This window comes from Tursiops truncatus, chromosome 8, assembly GCF_011762595.2.
Source record: "Tursiops truncatus isolate mTurTru1 chromosome 8, mTurTru1.mat.Y, whole genome shotgun sequence".
In the NCBI taxonomy this organism is placed as follows: Eukaryota; Metazoa; Chordata; class Mammalia; order Artiodactyla; family Delphinidae; genus Tursiops; species Tursiops truncatus.
This window is the reverse complement of record NC_047041.1, coordinates 84,016,300-84,034,851: the sequence shown is the minus strand read 5'-3', so window position 1 is coordinate 84,034,851 and position 18,552 is coordinate 84,016,300. Positions and strand designations below refer to the sequence as shown.

Genomic DNA, 18,552 nt, shown 5'->3' with positions numbered 1-18,552 from the left:
TATATATAATAGATGTTATACTAGTCTACTTTTTTCATGTTTACAGTTTTGTTAATCAAATCAAAACGGTGAAACTACAAAACAAGAAGACATGGGCACATAACTCCTAAGACTCAAATTTATCTCTGGGAACAGAAAAAAATGAGAGTCTGTCTTCAATTAAATATACCCTACAGTTAGGGTAGATGCAGACTCAAGCGCAAAGTTAAATAAAGACTTTCTGTTGAGACTCTAGCATGAAGGTAGTACACACCAGGCACTTAATGTTAGTCGGATTAATTTGCTTACCGTTTGCATGGATTGGAATGGAGCTGCATTTACATTGATTCCACTGCTATGTAAAGGTTTGCTTGTCCCAGCCTGGAACACCTGAGGCTGAGAAGCAGCAGGAAGGGATGATGATGCTGTAGTCTGGTCTGTATTTAAAGAGATTGTTGCCTAAACACAAAGTGAATAATCACACTTTAGTGGTAAACTAAGCCAAGTCTACTACCCATACGTATGTTAACAAGCTCAACTATTTTATGAAACAAAAATACTACAGTGCATGCATTGGGTCCAAAACGAAGAGACACTGTATTAACAGTTATTTACCTCCACCCAATTCATGTATAATTGCCTCATCAAGTTTACATGACCTGGTAACAGAACTTGCCTGAATCTGGTCAATTGGTTCCTTTTGTGGTCGTTGCTCGGTAGCATGAGAAGGCTGGTACAAGGGTTGAGATGCTGTATATCCCTCACTTGTAGATGAAACCAAAGGAACCTACAAAGAAGTAAAGAAATCAAAGCTTCATTCTGTTATAAACCACCTTTAATACATACAGGGTTAAGAAACAGATATGATAAAGAGACTATAAAACCTAACAACTGCAAGAATATATATATTATTAAAACTCAAAGTTAAATAAACCCTAGTCCAGTTATGAAGCTCCCCACAAATGTAGATAACATCTACACTAAGTTTTAAAATTATGAAATCTAAAATCTCAGTTCAAAATTAAAAACCTTCTTCCTTCATTATAATTATAAAACACAAGGATTAACAAAAAAATTTTTTTAGTTCATCAAAAGAAAAATAAATGTAAAGATGGAAATAAAGGCCGATAGCTAGCTACCCATGCCAGACTTGGACACTTATCAAATTCCTACCTGGTTTTCATAAACTAACTAAGAAAGAGACCCAAGAAGTGATTAAAAACAAAAAGCTGTAAAAATATTTATATCACTCTTACCTGTGTAGCTTCTGGTTGTACAGAAACTTGATTAGGTTGAGCAAGTCTAGATTCAGAATGAACTGCAAAATTGATCAAACGATACTATCATACAAAATCAAATTTCTTCAGAAATGTCTAAATACATTTACTTGCTCTTTAAAGTCAAGTTTCTATAGCCAAATCCTATATAAACTTTTCAACAATCATGAAAATAAATGGGGAAGTATAGGCAGGATTTTAGCTTTCAAGTGAGCATTTTCAATTAATTGATAGTCACTGTAAGTCAACTGTCACAATGGCCTCCACTTTGTTTTGCAAAGTGTTAGTGAGACAGTATTAATGAAGAGGTGTAGAGCAGAATGGTAAGAATCAATGCTAATGTTACCCACAAAGAGCCTTTTAAAGCAGTAACCATAAAGCAGCATTACTCTTACTCAAAACTTTTAGATAATATTCAGTAACATTTTAACATTATCAACTTTCAATACAATTTCAAATGTTGCCACTGGAAAAAATAAAAACATACCTTTAAAAAGCCTATATTCAACTCAATGTGCATATTATTGCCAACTCTCACCATCCTTCCACTACACTCCCAAATCACCGTTAGATAATAAAAAATACAGTATCTTTCGTTAGCCATTTAGAAATCATCCGTTTTCACTGGAGAGTCTAGTGAACTCAGCCTTACCTGAACATCTAAACAGCTTTACAGGTTACATCAGTGCTGCATGTGTTGACTAGCGCAGCTAAGAAAACTATGTATTTTCTTCCTCTGGTAGAGCTCAAAAAATGAACACTGATCTGTTTTCTACTCTTGGTAGAGAGATATGAGCTCCCTTTACTTTAGAGAAATCCTAACTACCTTAACCATATTAACTGTGTTCATTAAACATGCTATTACCAGCAACTCCTTTTATGACACTTAAGATTAACAACATTAGGGCTTCCATGGTGGCGCAGTGGTTGAGAGTCCGCCTGCCGATGTAGAGGACACGGGTTCGTGCCCCGGTCCGGGAAGATCCCACATGCCGCGGAGCGGCTGGGCCCGTGAGCCATGGCCACTGGGCCTGCGTGTCGGAGCCTGTGCTCCGCAACAGGAGAGGCCACAACAGTGAGAGGCCCGCGTACCGCAAAAAAAAAAAAAAAAAAAGATTAACAACATTAAATGTGTTACTTTACATGGTTCCACTTTTATGCCCTTAATGCTGACATGCTGTAGGAAAAAAACAAGACTCAAAATTACTTAAGCTTAAGCACTTAAGCTGATACAAAGGCACCAACCATATTTAGTATGCTGCTGTTTCAAATAATGGTGTAAGACTAGTAAGAGTTTGAAACTTACTATCTCTTCCACTTTCCTCTTGAGCATTCCCTTACCCACTCCACTATTTTTTACCGACTCCATCTCATTTTTTATTTAAGTAATAAAATGTTCAGAAATTCTCCTAAAAAGCTGCAATCATCCTTCAGAGAAAGATACCTGTTAATACTAGATTTATTCTTAGATTAATTTTGAAATTTAAATAGCCAAGCAAAATTTCATTTATACACAAAAACAAGCAAAACAGGTTTACAGTTTTACAAGTCAGGAAGTGGTTACTAATGGGGCAAGGAGAGAGGTAACTACTGACTAAAAGGGAACACAAGTAGCCTTCTGGGGTACTGGTAAAGTTCCACTTTTGGGTGCTAGCGTGTTCAAGTTTGTGAAAACTCACTGTGCTATAAATTTGCTTGTACTTTTCTGTATGTCTGTATGCCAATAAAGTTACAAAAAAAAAAATCCACCACCACCACCAATGATGGAACTACAGATATTATTCATATTACAGGAAAAAACAGTAACATTTCTCATCGAATTAAAAGATACAGAGACTTCCCTGGTGCTCCAGTGGGTAGGACTCCACGCTCCCAATGCAGGGGGCCCAGGTTCGGTCCCTGGTCGGGGAGCTGGATCCCGCACACATGCCGCAACTGGGAGTCCGCATGCCGCAACTAAGAAGCCCGCATGCCACAACTAAAAAAAAAAAAAGGATCCCGCATGCCACAGCGAAGATCCCGCATGCCACAACTAAGACCTGGCGCAGCCAAAGTAAACAAACAAATAAATAAATATTATAAAATAAATAAATAAAAATAAAAGATACAAGATCTAAAAGTTAAGCATTAAAAAGAAAAAAATTAATTTTCATAAACTTTACAAAATCTGAAAGCATTGGCTCTATACTTTCTTTCTCACATAAACATGTATCATTACTAACCTGGAGGGCAAACCAGCTGGGGTATGTCCATGTTCTGTGCTGGATTCATAGGCTGCGCAGATACAATGGCAGGATCAAGGGTCTGGTTTTCAAAATCCAGCATTGAATCCTACAAGTTTAGGTAGAATGTAATGGAATTAAGTTAAATAATGTAAACACTTAACCCTTCTGTCATAGTGTTTGACTAAATAGCACCTACCTGTATGAAATTATAGGGCCCCTGCATTTGCGCCATAAGGTCCTGTACTCGCTGTCTTCTCACGAGGGGATCTGCCTGAGCCACTGGGGTCAAAGAGTGGGGCTCTGGTACTGAAGGAGATGCAGCCTGAGGTTGCTGCTGGAGTGAATTTACCACCTAAAATGGGAGAGAAGGAGAGGGGACTGGGTTGGTAGAATGACAGAGCTCCACTCATTATCATCATGACTGGTCCCCAAATTACATACACCACCTACACTGTAAACAGAATAGCAGACTGGAATGTATTCAACCTGACCAAATTATGCCAAATTTAACACTCTGATCAATGCTATCACTTCTATAGTGTTCCCAATTCCACAGGGTCACCATGTTGCATTTCAGATTTACCTTGTAAACTGCTTTCAAGAAAGACTACCTGTTATAACTTCCTAAAATTATGTGTTTTGCTTAAACTGTTAAGCCTTCTATATTAAGCAAACCTATATATCTACACCAAATATATATCTATCTCAGTACATGATCTATAATGAGCATTCAAGAAATGTTAGCTATTATTATCATCAAGCTTTGAGTTCCCATCATTTCATTCTCTCTGGCAATACCATAGGATCAAGCTCTATCACCTCATCAAAACTGTTACAAAAGCCAAAGCTCACTCTGTCATTTTTCTAGCTCTAATAATTTCTGATTATTGTTTTTAGTAATTCCCTGCTACTGAAAAATATCACTAATTTTTATTACATCAAATTTATATTCCTCTGTCTGGCTTTTAAGTCTGGGCAAGTCATATCTGTTAAGCCTGGGCAAGTCACAACCTTATTTCCTTTGTAAGCAATACTGAGCTAACAGAGCCTGGTAACCAAACAGCACTAGGGTGAAGGAGAAGTCTAAGATGACACTCCAACGTACCCCTGTAAGGTAGTCTTATCTGAAGGCTATCCATGTGGGAGGCCAGATTTTTATAGAGCAACCTGATAACAGACAAATCATGTACTTTAAAAGACAGATTAACCCCATAAATTATAAATGGATATTTGTATATTTTTTTGTAATTGTATCAGCAAAGCAGTGATTATATTAAATATCCTCAATGACAAACAAATCACCTTTTAAACAGAACAGTCTTACATGATGAGTTTGTTATTCTAATAAATGTACTAAGAATGCAAAAGACTTAACAATCTAAAATTGTTCTTAGGAGAGATAAGAATTACTAACTAAAGACAAAAGACATCAACCTTGTAACAGAGAGCTCTTACCTCAACTGTTTCAACTGTCCACTCATCTACCTGCTCCTTTTCACCACTGCTGAACTGTGTTTCTGCCATAAATTGTCTATTTACATACTGCAAAGCAAAGTAAATGTTTGAGACCTCTGTTTGAAAGGCAGAAAGGGAAAGCTAGCATTAAATAAAAATCATACCTCTGTTGATTCAACTTCACTTTGTTCAGTGTATTCTTCTGCAGGCTCAGGTTCTAAGAGGTTAAAAAATGACACCAAAGAGTGTAAGAAAACTTTTTTTAAGTTAACAATTCATTTAAATCCAAATAAGTAAACAGTTCACCATCACATAGTCTGAATTTATTTACAAAGTTATAGTTAACAGTACGTTTCTGTATTTTATTATTCTTACAATATATTCAGAAAGTGTTTTCTTTACCATTTATTCCACAATTATTTTAGTTTCAATAGTAATTATTCTGGATCAAGTATAATGCCAATAAAGCAGCATCCTAGTCTCTATTTTAATCTACTTGGTAAAAGTGGTAAGGGGGGAAAAAATGTCTTGGGAATTCCCTGGCAGTCCAGTGATTAGGACTCGGCACTTTCACTGCCTGGGCCTGGGTTCTATCCCTAGTTGGGGAACTTAGATCCCACAAGCCTCACAGCACAGCCAAAAAAAAAAAAAAAAAAAAGACTGCCTTACTGCCTTATATTGATCTGCAACCATAAATTCCATTGATGTGCAATGTTCCCTTCTAGTTTCAACCTAATGCTTACCATGTGCCAGGCACTGTATATATACTTTACAAATTACTTCCTAAATGAAGAACCTGAGGTACAGAGAAGTTCAGTAGGTTGCCCAAAGTTACACAGCTAATACGTGTTGTAGCCAAGATTCTATCCAGGCAGTCTGATTCTGGAATCCATGCTTTTACCCATTATAAAGTTTATGCTCCAACAACACTCCCTACAGTACTCAAAATTTTATTCATCATCTTACATTATCATAAAAGTCCTCACAGTAAGTGCTTACCTACCTATTAGTGATGTGCTAGGTGCCAGAATAGATCTCTGGTGACTGAGGAATTTATAGTTCAAGATCATGGAGTTATAATCACTCCATCATAAAAAAAACCAGAAAACCTCATACCATTCACCTCATATACTGGCATTGCAAGCAGCAATAAATTTGTGTACATCAGCCAAAAACCTATTTGAAAAACCTTACAACAGTTGCTCCCTCATCCATACTCCAGCCTAGCAATACTGCAGCAAGAGAAATACCAGTCTGTAACAATGATCAACATAAACAAGATAGGGGCTTCCCTGGTGGCACACTGGTTAAGAATCCACCTGCTGATGCAGGGGACATAGGTTCGAGCCCTGGTCCAGGAAGATCACACATGCTGTGGAGCAACTAAGCCTGTGCGCCACAACTACTGAGCCTGTGCTCCAGAGCCCGCGAGCCACAACTACTGAGCCCACGTGCCAGAACTAACGAAGCCCACACGCCTAGAGCCCGTGCTCCGCAACAAGAGAAGCCACCACAATGAGAATCCAGCACACCGCAACAAAGAGTAGCCCCCGCTCGCCGCAACTAGAGAAGAGCCCGCGCGCAGCAACAAAGACCCAACACAGCCAAAAATAAAATAATTTTAAAAATAAAACTAAAAAAAAGATAAACAACTGATATTTAATGCCTCTGGGAATTACTCTTAACATGCTTTGTCTTAATATTTGGTCATGCTTAAAGTTTCTTTAAAGATCTAAGTGTACAAATATAACTAAATAAATGTATAGCTTGAACTTGTGGCAAAGGAAAGTAAAACCAGGACCCTAAACTAAAGCTCATATCCACCTGAGTACTCACCAGCTTCAGCTACCTGGTCTTCAACTGCAGGTGCTGAGGCTGCCTCTTCTTCCTCACACAGCCCATTCTGGTGGTTGTGAGTGCTGTCAAAGTAGTTTGACTGGAAAACACGCTCAACAATTTCCTTTAGAGCTTTATCTAAAAACAGAATATTAATTATAGTCTTGGACTATCTGAGGATGCCTGACTTAAAAGATTCAACATTCTACAAAATATAGTGGTAAGAAAAAAAAACCCATCAACCGTTACTTAAAAACATAAAACCATTAAATTCCAACAGAAATTTATTACAGAATAGGGAACAAGAAATTATTTGTATTAAATTTTTAAGTATTTTAAATAAGTTAGTCCAAAAAAACCCTGACAATTATCATTTATTCATTCAATAAACATTTACTTAGCACCTAACTGTATGTTAAGCAATGAACTAGGCACTGGGGCTACAGAGAGGTATGTAAAGATACAGTATCTGCCCTCACTAAGTGAACAGTCCAATAAAGAAGAGTTATCAAATACTCACAAAAACAGTAAAATTACATCTGTGAAAAGTACTACACAGAAGTACAATGGACTGGACCTAATCAGGGAGAGACCATGAGAGGCTTTTCTGGTATAAGGGCTGCAAGAGCTGGGATCTGAAAGGTGAGTAGTAGAGAGGAAACAAGTGTTTCAAGGCAGAGGCAACAGCATCTACAAAGCCCTGTACACAGGGTGCCAAATACAAGAAAATTAAAGTATGCATTGTGGCGGGAGCATAGGGAGTGAGAAAATGCATAAGGAAAGATGAGTCTGGAGAGACTGGTAAGAGCCAGAATAAGCAAGGTCTTACAAACTAAGGGCAAATGTATATAAAATGTGATTAAAATAAAACCATTAAAAGATTTTAAAGAGGAATGGATGGTGAATTCAGTTAAGAGACTGCATTAGACAACAGAAAGGCAGAAAAGTAGAGAAAAAGAAGTAGATTCAAAAGATATTTAAAAGGAAAATAAAATTGTCAGAATTTGGTACGTAAAGGGGACAGGGCAGTGGGGGAAGGTTTGTGTCAGGAGTTAATCTCCATTTCCTGGCCTTGTATAGTAGATGTAGAGCAAGACTATTAAATAGGTCACTATACAGAAAAATGAAACTTCAGGGACATTATATCAAAGTATTATAAAATTAATGCTATTAAAAGTAAAACTATAGGGGGACTTCCCTAGTGTTACAGTGGTTAAGACTCCACGCTCCCAGTGCAGGGGTCCCAGATTCGATCCCTGGTCCGGGAACTAGATCCCACACGCATGCCGCAACTAAGAGTTCACAAGCCACAACTAAGGAGCCCGAGAGCTGCAACTAAGACCCGATGCAACCAAATAAATAAATAAAATTTTTTTTTTAAAAAAGTAAAGCTATTGGGAATTCCCTGGCAGTCCAGTAGTTAGGACTGCGCTCTCACTGCTGAGGGCCCGGTTCAAGCCCTGGTCAGGGAACTAAAACCCCGCAAGCCACACAGCACAGCCAAATAAATAACTAAATAAATATTAACTTTTATATATATATATATATATATATACACACACACACACACACACATATATATATATTCACACACACACACACACACATATAATATATATGTTTATTTATTTGGCTGTGTCGGGTCTTAGTTGCAGCACACAGGATCTTCGTTGCGGCATGCGGGATCTTTCACTCTTCTCTAGTTGTGGCACGTGGGATCAGTTGCCCAGCAGCATGTGGGATCTCAGTTCCCCGACCAGGGACCAAACCCGTGTCCCCTGCATTGGAAGGCGGATTCTTAACCACTGGACCACCAGGGAAGTCCCAATAACTATTAACTTTTGAATGCTGAACACTTCACATGTTTTCCTTCCCCTGCTTCAGAATCTCCTGCCTCAGAACTATTTTAAAAAAACTTATGAAAACTGAATGCACATAAAAACACTAATATGAGTAAATTATATCTTTCCATTAACTATAAAGATGTTACATTCCTCAGATGCAGGAATGAGGCCAGGTAGAAAATAACACCAAAACAAGCTACGGCTTAGACTTTAACCCTTGTTACTCCTCAACAGTGCTCATGAAAATTTTATCAGGGTTGACCTAAAGCTACTTTTTGAAGCTAACAAGTTTATACACGTCAACTGCTTTCTAATCAAACTTCAAGTGGGGAATTCAGTACATATTTGTAGCAGAACTAAAATCAAGAAGCCAAAAAGTTTTTTTTTAACGAAGAAATACAGACAACACAAGTTAACAAACCAAGAAAATGATTTCTTACGTGAAAAGACACAAAAGCATTGGTTCCTCATATTTGATTTACCCATCTCCTTAAAGCAAATACACTCCAAATTACATCATACAATTTTGCCAGAAAAAGTATAAGCTCTTTTCAACCAAATAGCTAAAAACAGGGTATAAACAGATATTTTTGCCTTAATATGTTCAAAAATCTACTTCCCTAAATCGACATTAAAAATAGCTAAGAATCTATTCCCTGACTAAGGGGTTAAAATCTAAAATTCCTAATTTACTGAGGTAGTGTAACTTAAAAATATCCTTTAAAAACAAAAAAAAATCAACAGGGCTTCCCTGGTGGCGCACTGGTGAGAGTCCACCTGCCAATGCAGGGGACACGGATTCGTGCCCCGGTCTGGGAGGATCCCACATGCCGCGGAGCGGCTGGGCCCATGAGCCATGGCCGCTGGGCCTGCGCGTCTGAAGTCTGTGCTCCGCAACGGGAGAGGCCACAGCAGTGAGAGGCCCGCGTACCGAAAAAAAAAAAAAAATCATACAACTGCATATTTACAGTTAAGGAGTTCACATATAGAATACTGGCCTAGATATTAGCTTTTTAAAAAACATAGGAAAAAATGAATGTCCCAAATTGGCAGAAGTTTAAGAAAAACTAAAGATAGACTAAGGCTATGACCATGAGTAGAATGTACAGGGTGCAGTAAATGTTTTTCACAAAATTTCATCTGTAAGGAAAAACCAGTCCCCATCTAGTACCAAAAACAATGAAAGTCAATTTGGTATTAATCTGTCCACCTCAAGCAAAATAAGTTATGAACAAAACCATGTTAATTTAGGACTCCCATCTTTATAGATTTTTGATTGGTTGATGCTGGTGTTTTGACTTACACACAAAAAAATTGCAAAAAATAAATAAATAAAAAGATACAAAAAGGAAATAAACCAAAAAGTAAACAGTGGATTAATGTTATTTACACAGTTCTAAAATTTCTTTAATATTTATTTTTATTTTATTTTATTGTGGAAAGAACCCTTAGCATGAGATCTACCTTTTAACAAATTTTTTTTTCAACAAAATTTAAGTGTACCATATATTATTGTTGACTACAGGTGCAATGTTGTACAGTAGACCTCTAGAATTTATTCATCTTGCTTGAATGAAACTTTATGCCCAGTGATTAGTAAGTCCCCATTCCCCCTCCCCCCAGCCCCTGGAAAATAGCATTTCCTTCTTTGATTCTATGAATTTGACTTTTTTTTTTAAACATCTTTATTGGAGTATAATTGCTTTACAATGTTGTGTTAGTTTCTGCTGTATAACAAAGTGTATCAGCTATATATCCCCATATCCCCTCCCTCTTGCCTCTTTCTCCCACCCTCCCTTATCCCACCCCTCTAGGTGGTCACAAAGCATGGAGCTGATCTCCCTGTGCTATGCAGCTGCTTCCCACTAGGTATCTATCTTACATTAAATTTTAAAGATTCTTAGTCACAAAATCAAAAGTTGTCAGTGATACTCACAGGTTGTTCCACATACAGGTTTTTCCTTCCCTTCCAGCAAGTCCCACAGGTGAATGGAGGCATGTTCATACTGCTCATTCAACCTTGTAATAATAATAAAACAGCTAGTTAATTACCTTTCGGTTGTCTACTCAACACAACATTTAGAAATTTCTATTATCAAATACCACTATACCTCAAGCTCATGTCCCGTTCAGGGTCTGCTAACTTGTAGAACTCATCCAGCAACGACAGTTCCTCTTCTGACAATATTGGCACTCCATTCAAACCTTGCTTGAGGTCAGTTCTCACTTCGTCATCTCCCAATTTGTCCAAAACATACTGCAGCTCAAGCACAGTTTTTAAACGTTTCTGTTCAGCTTCTTCTCTCATAAGCTGCTCCCGACGTGCTGTCTTCTTTATTGTTTTCTGAATCTGCATAAGAATATAAACATAGACGTAGAAATAAGTTTTACAAAACTCCTTTACATCAATTTCAGGTCCAATGTAAATAAGACATATTTTATTCACTGAGTTAAATGAGACCCTGATATACAAAAGAATGACTCCCAACTTAAAAACAATTTAATAAGTAATGTTTTAAGTAGCTGCTGGAAATTCAAAATACATCTTTTCCTAGAAGGTATTACACTATGGAAATGGTATCAATGAAACAATATATTGGGGATTTGCTTCAAAATAATCTAGCAGGCAGGGAGCAAGGGAGTAGGTGTATAGATGAAATATAATTGCCCATGAAATCATGGTAACTGTAAAAGCTAGGTATAGGTAAATGTGAGCTCATTATAGTCTTTTCTTTAGTTTTTAAATTTTCCATAATAAAAAGTATAAAAACTAAAAATTTTAATTAAGGTTCTGAGACAATTAGAAAAGAAACCCAACCAACAGCCACAATAAAAAAAAATCTTATCTATGTCTATCTCTATGAAAAAATGGTTCAAAATACTAATTTCAATTGCCTACTATTGACTCACAAGATGATGTCAAACCCACTACTCATCCCAACAATCCACCACTTCCATTCTAGGAAGAAAGGCAGGAATGAGAAAATAAGTCAAGAAAGCAAAAGTAAGATAATAAAGAAAGCCACTTTGGATGAAATGAGGAGTTCAAGTAGGGAAGACTATGAAGACTTGAAAAGGTAGGCTGGAACTAGGTTAAAGAAGCTCTTGAACCAAAACAAAAAAAGCGTTTAATAACTGTGGAAAGTGCAACAAAGGATCAGAGTTAAATAAAAGGACTGCCAATGAAGTTAAAGGCCCAGTGAAAAGTTCCTGAAAACACCAGCGTTAAAAAAAGAAGCAAAGGAGGATACAAGTATTTTCATTTACATAGTGACAGTAGCTTCAAAAATAGATTCTATATTAAATTGTATATAGCCATTCTACTTCTGTGACCCATATTTTTTTTTTTAAATCAGAAACAAGAAATTGGACAGGGTTCATCAAGCCTGAGGCTCTGATCTAAGCCAAGTGGAACAAATCCCTACTTGGGTGTAAATTAAATTTCCCTTACTCTGTTTTGAGGGGTATCAATATTTTCCACCTTTAATCAAATTTAATAACAATAATATTAAGTGCATGAAATAGTTATACGTCAAATACTGTTATAAGCATAACCCTATAATGAGGTAGGCACTATTATTATTGCCCTTTTTACTGTTATAAGCACAACCCTATAATGAGGCACTATTACTGCCTCTCCCCTCTCCCTTTTTCTCCCATCCTTTCCTTTCTATCCTACTGGCTCTGTTTCTCTGGAAAACCCTGACTTATACAGGTATAGACTCTTTCAAAGTCATACAGCTATTAAGTGAAAGTGGCAGAATCAGGATTCAAATCAGGCAGTTTGGTTCCAATCAGAACTCTTCATCTCTGTACTGCATTGTCTCTCATCACATAATAAACTGTTTTGTTTATTCATTTCACCAAATCAGAGACAACTTTAAATTTCAACGTTGTTATAAGCCTTTCTCCAAATAAGCTAACACTAATTCACAAGGATATCAATTTTCTGGTCTCAACTTTCAACAACTTATTTGACTTTGTTCATATTTAATTTTATCCTGTTCCCAAAGGCTTCTGTCACATCAAAAGATGTTTGGGGAAAAACACACCACTTTGTTGGATCAAGAGTTGATACAAGTGCAATATATTAGTCGGCCGCATCCCTTAAGATCTCTATGGAGAAAGTAGTTACCTATTATATCAACAGGTTTCTTTATTTTCTGATAGTTAACGGGATTGTAACATAGTCATGAGGCATAAGGAATACATGGAAGATAAATGTCTATCACGTTTATACAGTTATCTCTCCGTAGCCAAGGGGAATCGATTCCAGGACCACCCCCCGCCCCACCCCCCGTGGATACCAAAATCCATGGATGTTCCAAGTCCCTTACAGTCCACACTCTGTATCTGCAGATTCAACCAACCTAGGATTTTGATCCTTGGATGAAGATCCCGTATATACAGAAGGCTGTTATATCTGCATAAATAATTTTTTAAACCAACGATACATGTCTGTCATATATGAAACTCAGTCCTTTTAAAAGGCATCTTTCAGGTGTTACACTAAACTTTACAGAATTGGAAAGCATCTTAGATATAACTGGATCCAATCCTCTCCCCCTTGCAGAAAGCTTATCAACAGTAATGCAAGAATTAAAACTCGAAGAGACAAAATTTTCTGCCCTCCTCATTTTTAATATTTCATAAACATATGCTATTTTTTACTTACATCTTGGCTTAATGCCATGAAACTCCTCTGTAGTTCTTTTGCAAACTCCAAGTTATTTGTGACTTCCTGGTACTTAGATACAGCATCCTAAAATAACAAAGAAAGAACCCGACTTTACTGGAAACACAAAGAAACACAAAATTAATTTTCCTATTAAAATTAATGAGCATAAAATCTTAATAAAAATATAACATCTTTACCAGCTGATCTTGATTAAGCCTTTCCCCTTTGTTCATTCGTTCCTGATAATCATCAAGCTTGCCCTATATTAAAAGAAAAAAAAATTATATTCCATACTGAAAGTATATACCAGCTTAACCATGCTAAAATAACAAACCCACATAATTCTCTAAGTTTGTCTCAAATCTTGCTATAAATATACTTTTTAGATATACTACAGTTTAAGTTAGTATATAAAATAGCTTTAATTGTGAGTTAAAAAATGAATTTAAATACCCCAGCCATGCTGAATGATACCAAATACTGTTATTATAAGCCAATGAAAAAAACGCTGCTTATTTTTTAGGTTTCTCAAAAAAGATATGCATCAGATGGCCCAGGCATATAATACTCATCCACATAAGTGAGGGCCACAATTTGGTGAAAATCCCAGGTACACCCAAGTGAGCATATCAGACATTTTATTAAGTGTTAAATTTTTGTCCCTCCCTCCCCCTGCCAAAGAATTCATGTAAGTGACATAAAAGAGTTTATTTTTCCTGAATAAACACACATGCATATTGTCTTTGATATGTCTCATTCATTTCCCTTGAACTGAAATAATTTCAAGCTATCATATCACCTACAGGCACAGTACACTAGTCAACAGCTTTTCTTTTATTATTTTCTCACAGATGTCATTAACGTGCGGGGGGGGTGGGGGAAGAAGTTAAGCCTCTGGTTCAAGGTCATCTCCCTCCCCGCCACCCCTAAGTTGAAAACTTTGGAGGTTTCCTAGGCTACTACTATTAGATAAGCACCCCCTGCCCACCCCCCGCGGAGATACTCAGGTACTGAAGCACAGTTAAAAATTCAGATATTGTTTTAATAAGTTGAAATCTAAATTGAGGGGCGGGGGGGGGGGGGGCACGGGCGGAATTCCCTGGTGGTCCAGTGGTTAAGACTCCATGCTCCCAATGCAGGGGCCCGGGGTGCCATCCTTGGTAAGGGACCTAGATCCTGCACACAACAACAAAGATCTCACATGCCACAACTAAGAGCCAGCGCAGCCAAATAAATATTTTTTTAAAAAATAAAATAAAATAAAATTTTAAATAATCACAATAAATTACAAACATATATAATACTTTACCCTTAGCAATAATAAAATAATGAAGAAACCAAATACAAAGTAAGGGTCTGATAAAATTCAGAGGCACAGAAACAAGTTTAAAAGCAACGCTAGAAAGGTGTTTTAGGTCAAATGATCCATTTTCTTTATGGCAGAAAAGACAGTAGTCAACTTTCATAGCCATTCTACCCTAAATGAAACAGCCTATCACAATTCCTTAGTTATACGGAAGGTAAATAAAATCAATACAATCATTAAAACATTAAAGGATGATGAAACTATCCAATTTTATTTAGGTGAACTATTTACACAATCAACAAGCTTCCAACTAAACACATATAAAATTCAAGTCTACCAGATGAAAATCAAGATTTTTACACTGATATGACAGGCCTAACCCCATGTGCAAAAGATAAGCTCAACTGCCTCAAACACTCTGAGGATGGAACAAAGACGGTTCATTCATTTTTTTAAAAGGGTAGGCTTATTTTTCTTTAAGAAATAAAAAACAAGTTAAGATTTGCTTTTAATTATGATTTAGGATGTAATAACAGCGTTATAATCTGCATTTCACTATTTAGAAATATACAAATAGAAGATATGCAGACAGAAGGGGGGCCTGAAATTTAGTGTCAGTACACAGTTAAATTCTAGCAACCAGGCAAAAGAAAAACTACTATTAGCTTATACCTTGCATTTATTATCTTCCCTTTTTATGGTATTATACATTTTTCAAGGAAACTGTTGCTAGATCAGGACATTAATACACAGTGAATGTCCTACATATCCCACAAGGGATAGTTTTTTGTTTTTGGTTTTTTTGGGGTTTTTTTTTTTTTTGCAGTACGCGGGCCTCTCACTGTTGTGGTCTCTCCCGTTGCGGAGCACAGGCTCGGGACACACAGGCTCAGCGGCCATGGCTCACGGGCCCCGCCGCTCCGCCGGGGCACGAACCCGCGTCCCCTGCATCGGCAGGCGGACTCCCAACCACTGCGCCACCAGGGAAGCCCAAAGGATAGTTTTATATACCTAGATTTTTTTTTAAAAAAATAAATTTGGGCTTCCCTGGTGGCGCAGTGGTTGGGAGTCCGCCTGCCGATGCAGGGGACGCGGGTTCGTGCCCCGGTCCGGGAGGATCCCACGTGAGCCACTGCCGTGGGGCCTGCGCGTCCGGAGCCTGTGCTCCGCAACGGGAGGGGCCACAGCAGTGAGAGGCCCGCGTACCGCAAAAAAACAAAACAAACAAACAAAATATTTTATTTATTTATTTTTGGCTGCGTTGGGTCTTCTTCATCGCCGCACGCAGGCTTTCTCTAGCTGTGGCAAGCGGGGGCTACTTTTCGTTGAGGTGCGCGGGCTTCTCATTGTGGTGGCTTCTCTTGTTGCAGAGCACGGGCTCTAGGCGCACGGGCTTCAGTAGCTGTGGCTCGCCGGCTCTAGAGCGCAGGCTCAGTAGTTGTGGTGCCCAGGCTTAGTTACTCTGTGGCATGCGGGATCTTTCCGGACCAGGGCTCAAACCCATGTCCCTCCCCTGCATTGGCAGGAGGATTCTTAACCACTGCGCCACCAGGGAAGCCCTATACCTAGCTTTAACTTTGTCATTTAATGTCTCGAGAACTTAAAACTCCTGAAAAATGCCTATATATATATATATACACACACACACATATACGTATGAAAAACAAAGATTTTTTTAAATGTTAAGAATGGTACCTGAGTGGTACAATTATAGGTGGAATCTTTTTCCCTTTTTTGTACACTTAGATATTCTGCAATAGACATATAATAAAAAATTAAAACCTTGTGCTATATAAAAGATGTTAAGATTGTTAGATTTCAGGATATTGTCAGGACCTTCACCTATAATAATCCTTGAGTATGAATCTATATTATCCTAGGACAAGATATCCTATAGCAGAAAAGCTCCAATTTTCTACACAATAGGAAATTTACTATTCATCTAACCCAGAGATCTATGGCAGATTACATTTTCTAAAGATGGCTCCCACGTACTGTTCTACAATGTGACCTTGGCACTTCCCCATTAAGAACTAATCCAATTCCTCTGCCATTTTATTGAGTGGATGCCAACCAACAGTGTACAGTGGAAGTAATCCCGTATGACTTCCAGGGTTGAGTCATTAACAGCACTGCATCTCTGCCCTGTTTGCTGGTCACTAAAACCAATCATGTTTGGAATCCTGAGCTAACATATAAGAAGTTCAATAACCCCGAGGCTGCCATGCTATGAGGAAGCTAAGCCATGAAGACAGGTCTCATGTAAGAATTCTGGTCAGCAATCCTAGTGTTAAGTCATCCTAGCCCAGGCATCAGACATGTGAGTAAACAAGGCTGAGTCTTCCCAGCTGAGGCCCCAGGCATCATAGAGCAGGTCAACCCCGCTGCATGCCCTGTCTGAATCCCTGACAGGCATCTTCTGTGCTCATGATGCGATGAGGTAAGTGTTGGAGTAATCTGTCACACAGCAATAACTGGAAGGTTAAGAGGTAAATAAACAGAGAAAGCAGCTACTCTGTGAAACTCAGCTTCATAGTACACATCTTCATGGAATACTGTCATCAAAAAAGGATGCAAAAAAAAAAAAAAAAAAAAAAAAAGGATGCAAAAAGACCTCTGTGCAGCCAAAATAAAGATCTATGCATTAAATACAAGTAGAAAAATTGTTCATTTGGGGTTAAAATTGGTAGTATGAACTTAGTCACTACATAAATAAGGACTTGGTTGTCAAACTGACAGATCCAGCATTAACCACAACAAAAACAGAGAGGCAAAGACAGGAGTGAAGGACTCCAGACAAACACAGCTTTTTTTCTTCCCTAAGCTAGAACATGGTTCCTAACTTATAAAGTGGTAAAGACAAATTTGTGGTTCCTAACTTATAAAGTGGTAAAGACAAATTCTTTCTCTACTCATATCATCCACATAAAATGAATATTAAGGTTTTTTTTTTCCAGGAGAATGTAGTCGTTTTTCTAGCATCAGATATCTTAATCAGAAAGCCTACCACAATATTGATATAACTGAAACCTGCCCTCTTAGATTCTATCTTGAAATATCTATACTGAAAATTCAATTTAGGGTTCCTTTTTCAACTACTGAGCAGCCTGAATGTATTAAAAATTCATTTATAGCACCACATATGAGCAAGATAAAAAATCAGGCCATTTTCCAGACTATTCAGAGTCTCTAAAGCAGAACCATGGGATAGCAGTGGGACAGACATTACCCAGTAAATGTCAAAAGACTATATAGTCATGTAGTACTAAGAAATAATTGTCCCAACAAGTGCTGTCCAGTCCTACTCTCCTGTTTCTTTGTTGCCTATAATAGTTGACAGTGTTTGTTATGTGACAGACCACATTCAAATTTAAAGTATCAGGGAGGCACTATTATCAATCATATTTCATCTAAATGGAAACTGAAAGAATGGGCAATTAAATAACTTGCCTAAGGTCATATATCCCAGAAAAATTATGTGTGCCCACTCTGTATTCCAGCCACCGCTACATTTCATTTCTGCCCTCCTGCTGCTGTTTTCCTCCTTTTCCTTCTCCAGAATCACAGTACACCCAGATCCTCCATTCTTCCCAAAGGTTTTTTCATCACCACCAAAGTTACTTTATTGAAATGTTTTTTAAAAATTCACTACAGGGCTTCCCTGGTGGCGCAGCGGTTGAGAGTCCGCCTGCCGACGCAGGGGACACGGGTTCGTGCCCCGGTCCGGGAAGATCCCACATGCCGCGGAACGGCTGGGCCTGTGAGCCACGGCCGCTGAGCCTGGGCATCCGGAGCCTGTGCTCTGCAACGGGAGAGGCCACAACAGTTGAGAGGCCCGCGTACCGGAAAAAAAAAAAAAAAAAAAAAAAAATTCACTACAGTGCCATGAGGGTGCCATAAGATAAATATCCAAAATAGCTGTTCTCCAGAGACTTCCTGCCTGTGATAACCA

At 38.0% G+C, this 18,552-nt stretch overlaps 1 protein-coding gene across 12 annotated transcripts in view; it reads right to left on the bottom strand.

Annotated features, from left to right (window-relative positions):
* The window catches only part of CAPRIN1 (cell cycle associated protein 1), a 36,935-nt gene that overhangs the window by 10,497 nt on the left and 7,886 nt on the right, over window positions 1-18,552 (bottom strand). For 11 of the 12 annotated variants that reach the window (XR_012333505.1, XR_012333506.1, XR_012333504.1 and 8 more), the window contains exons 3-14: window positions 13,492-13,554; window positions 13,292-13,378; window positions 10,728-10,966; window positions 10,553-10,635; window positions 6,773-6,910; window positions 5,101-5,153; window positions 4,937-5,023; window positions 3,678-3,833; window positions 3,479-3,587; window positions 1,236-1,297; window positions 656-766; window positions 289-438 (exon numbers count right to left, since the gene is read on the bottom strand). Coding sequence is in view for 3 of the 12 variants with exons in the window: in XM_019948139.3 (XP_019803698.1) it covers window positions 289-438; window positions 656-766; window positions 1,236-1,297; window positions 3,479-3,587; window positions 3,678-3,833; window positions 4,937-5,023; window positions 5,101-5,153; window positions 6,773-6,910; window positions 10,553-10,635; window positions 10,728-10,966; window positions 13,292-13,378; window positions 13,492-13,554 (1,338 nt within the window). In the remaining 9 variants the exon portion in view is untranslated. The remainder of the gene's footprint in view (window positions 1-288; window positions 439-655; window positions 767-1,235; window positions 1,298-3,478; window positions 3,588-3,677; window positions 3,834-4,936; window positions 5,024-5,100; window positions 5,154-6,772; window positions 6,911-10,552; window positions 10,636-10,727; window positions 10,967-13,291; window positions 13,379-13,491; window positions 13,555-18,552) is intronic. The other variant, XM_019948137.3, reaches the window with a different exon arrangement.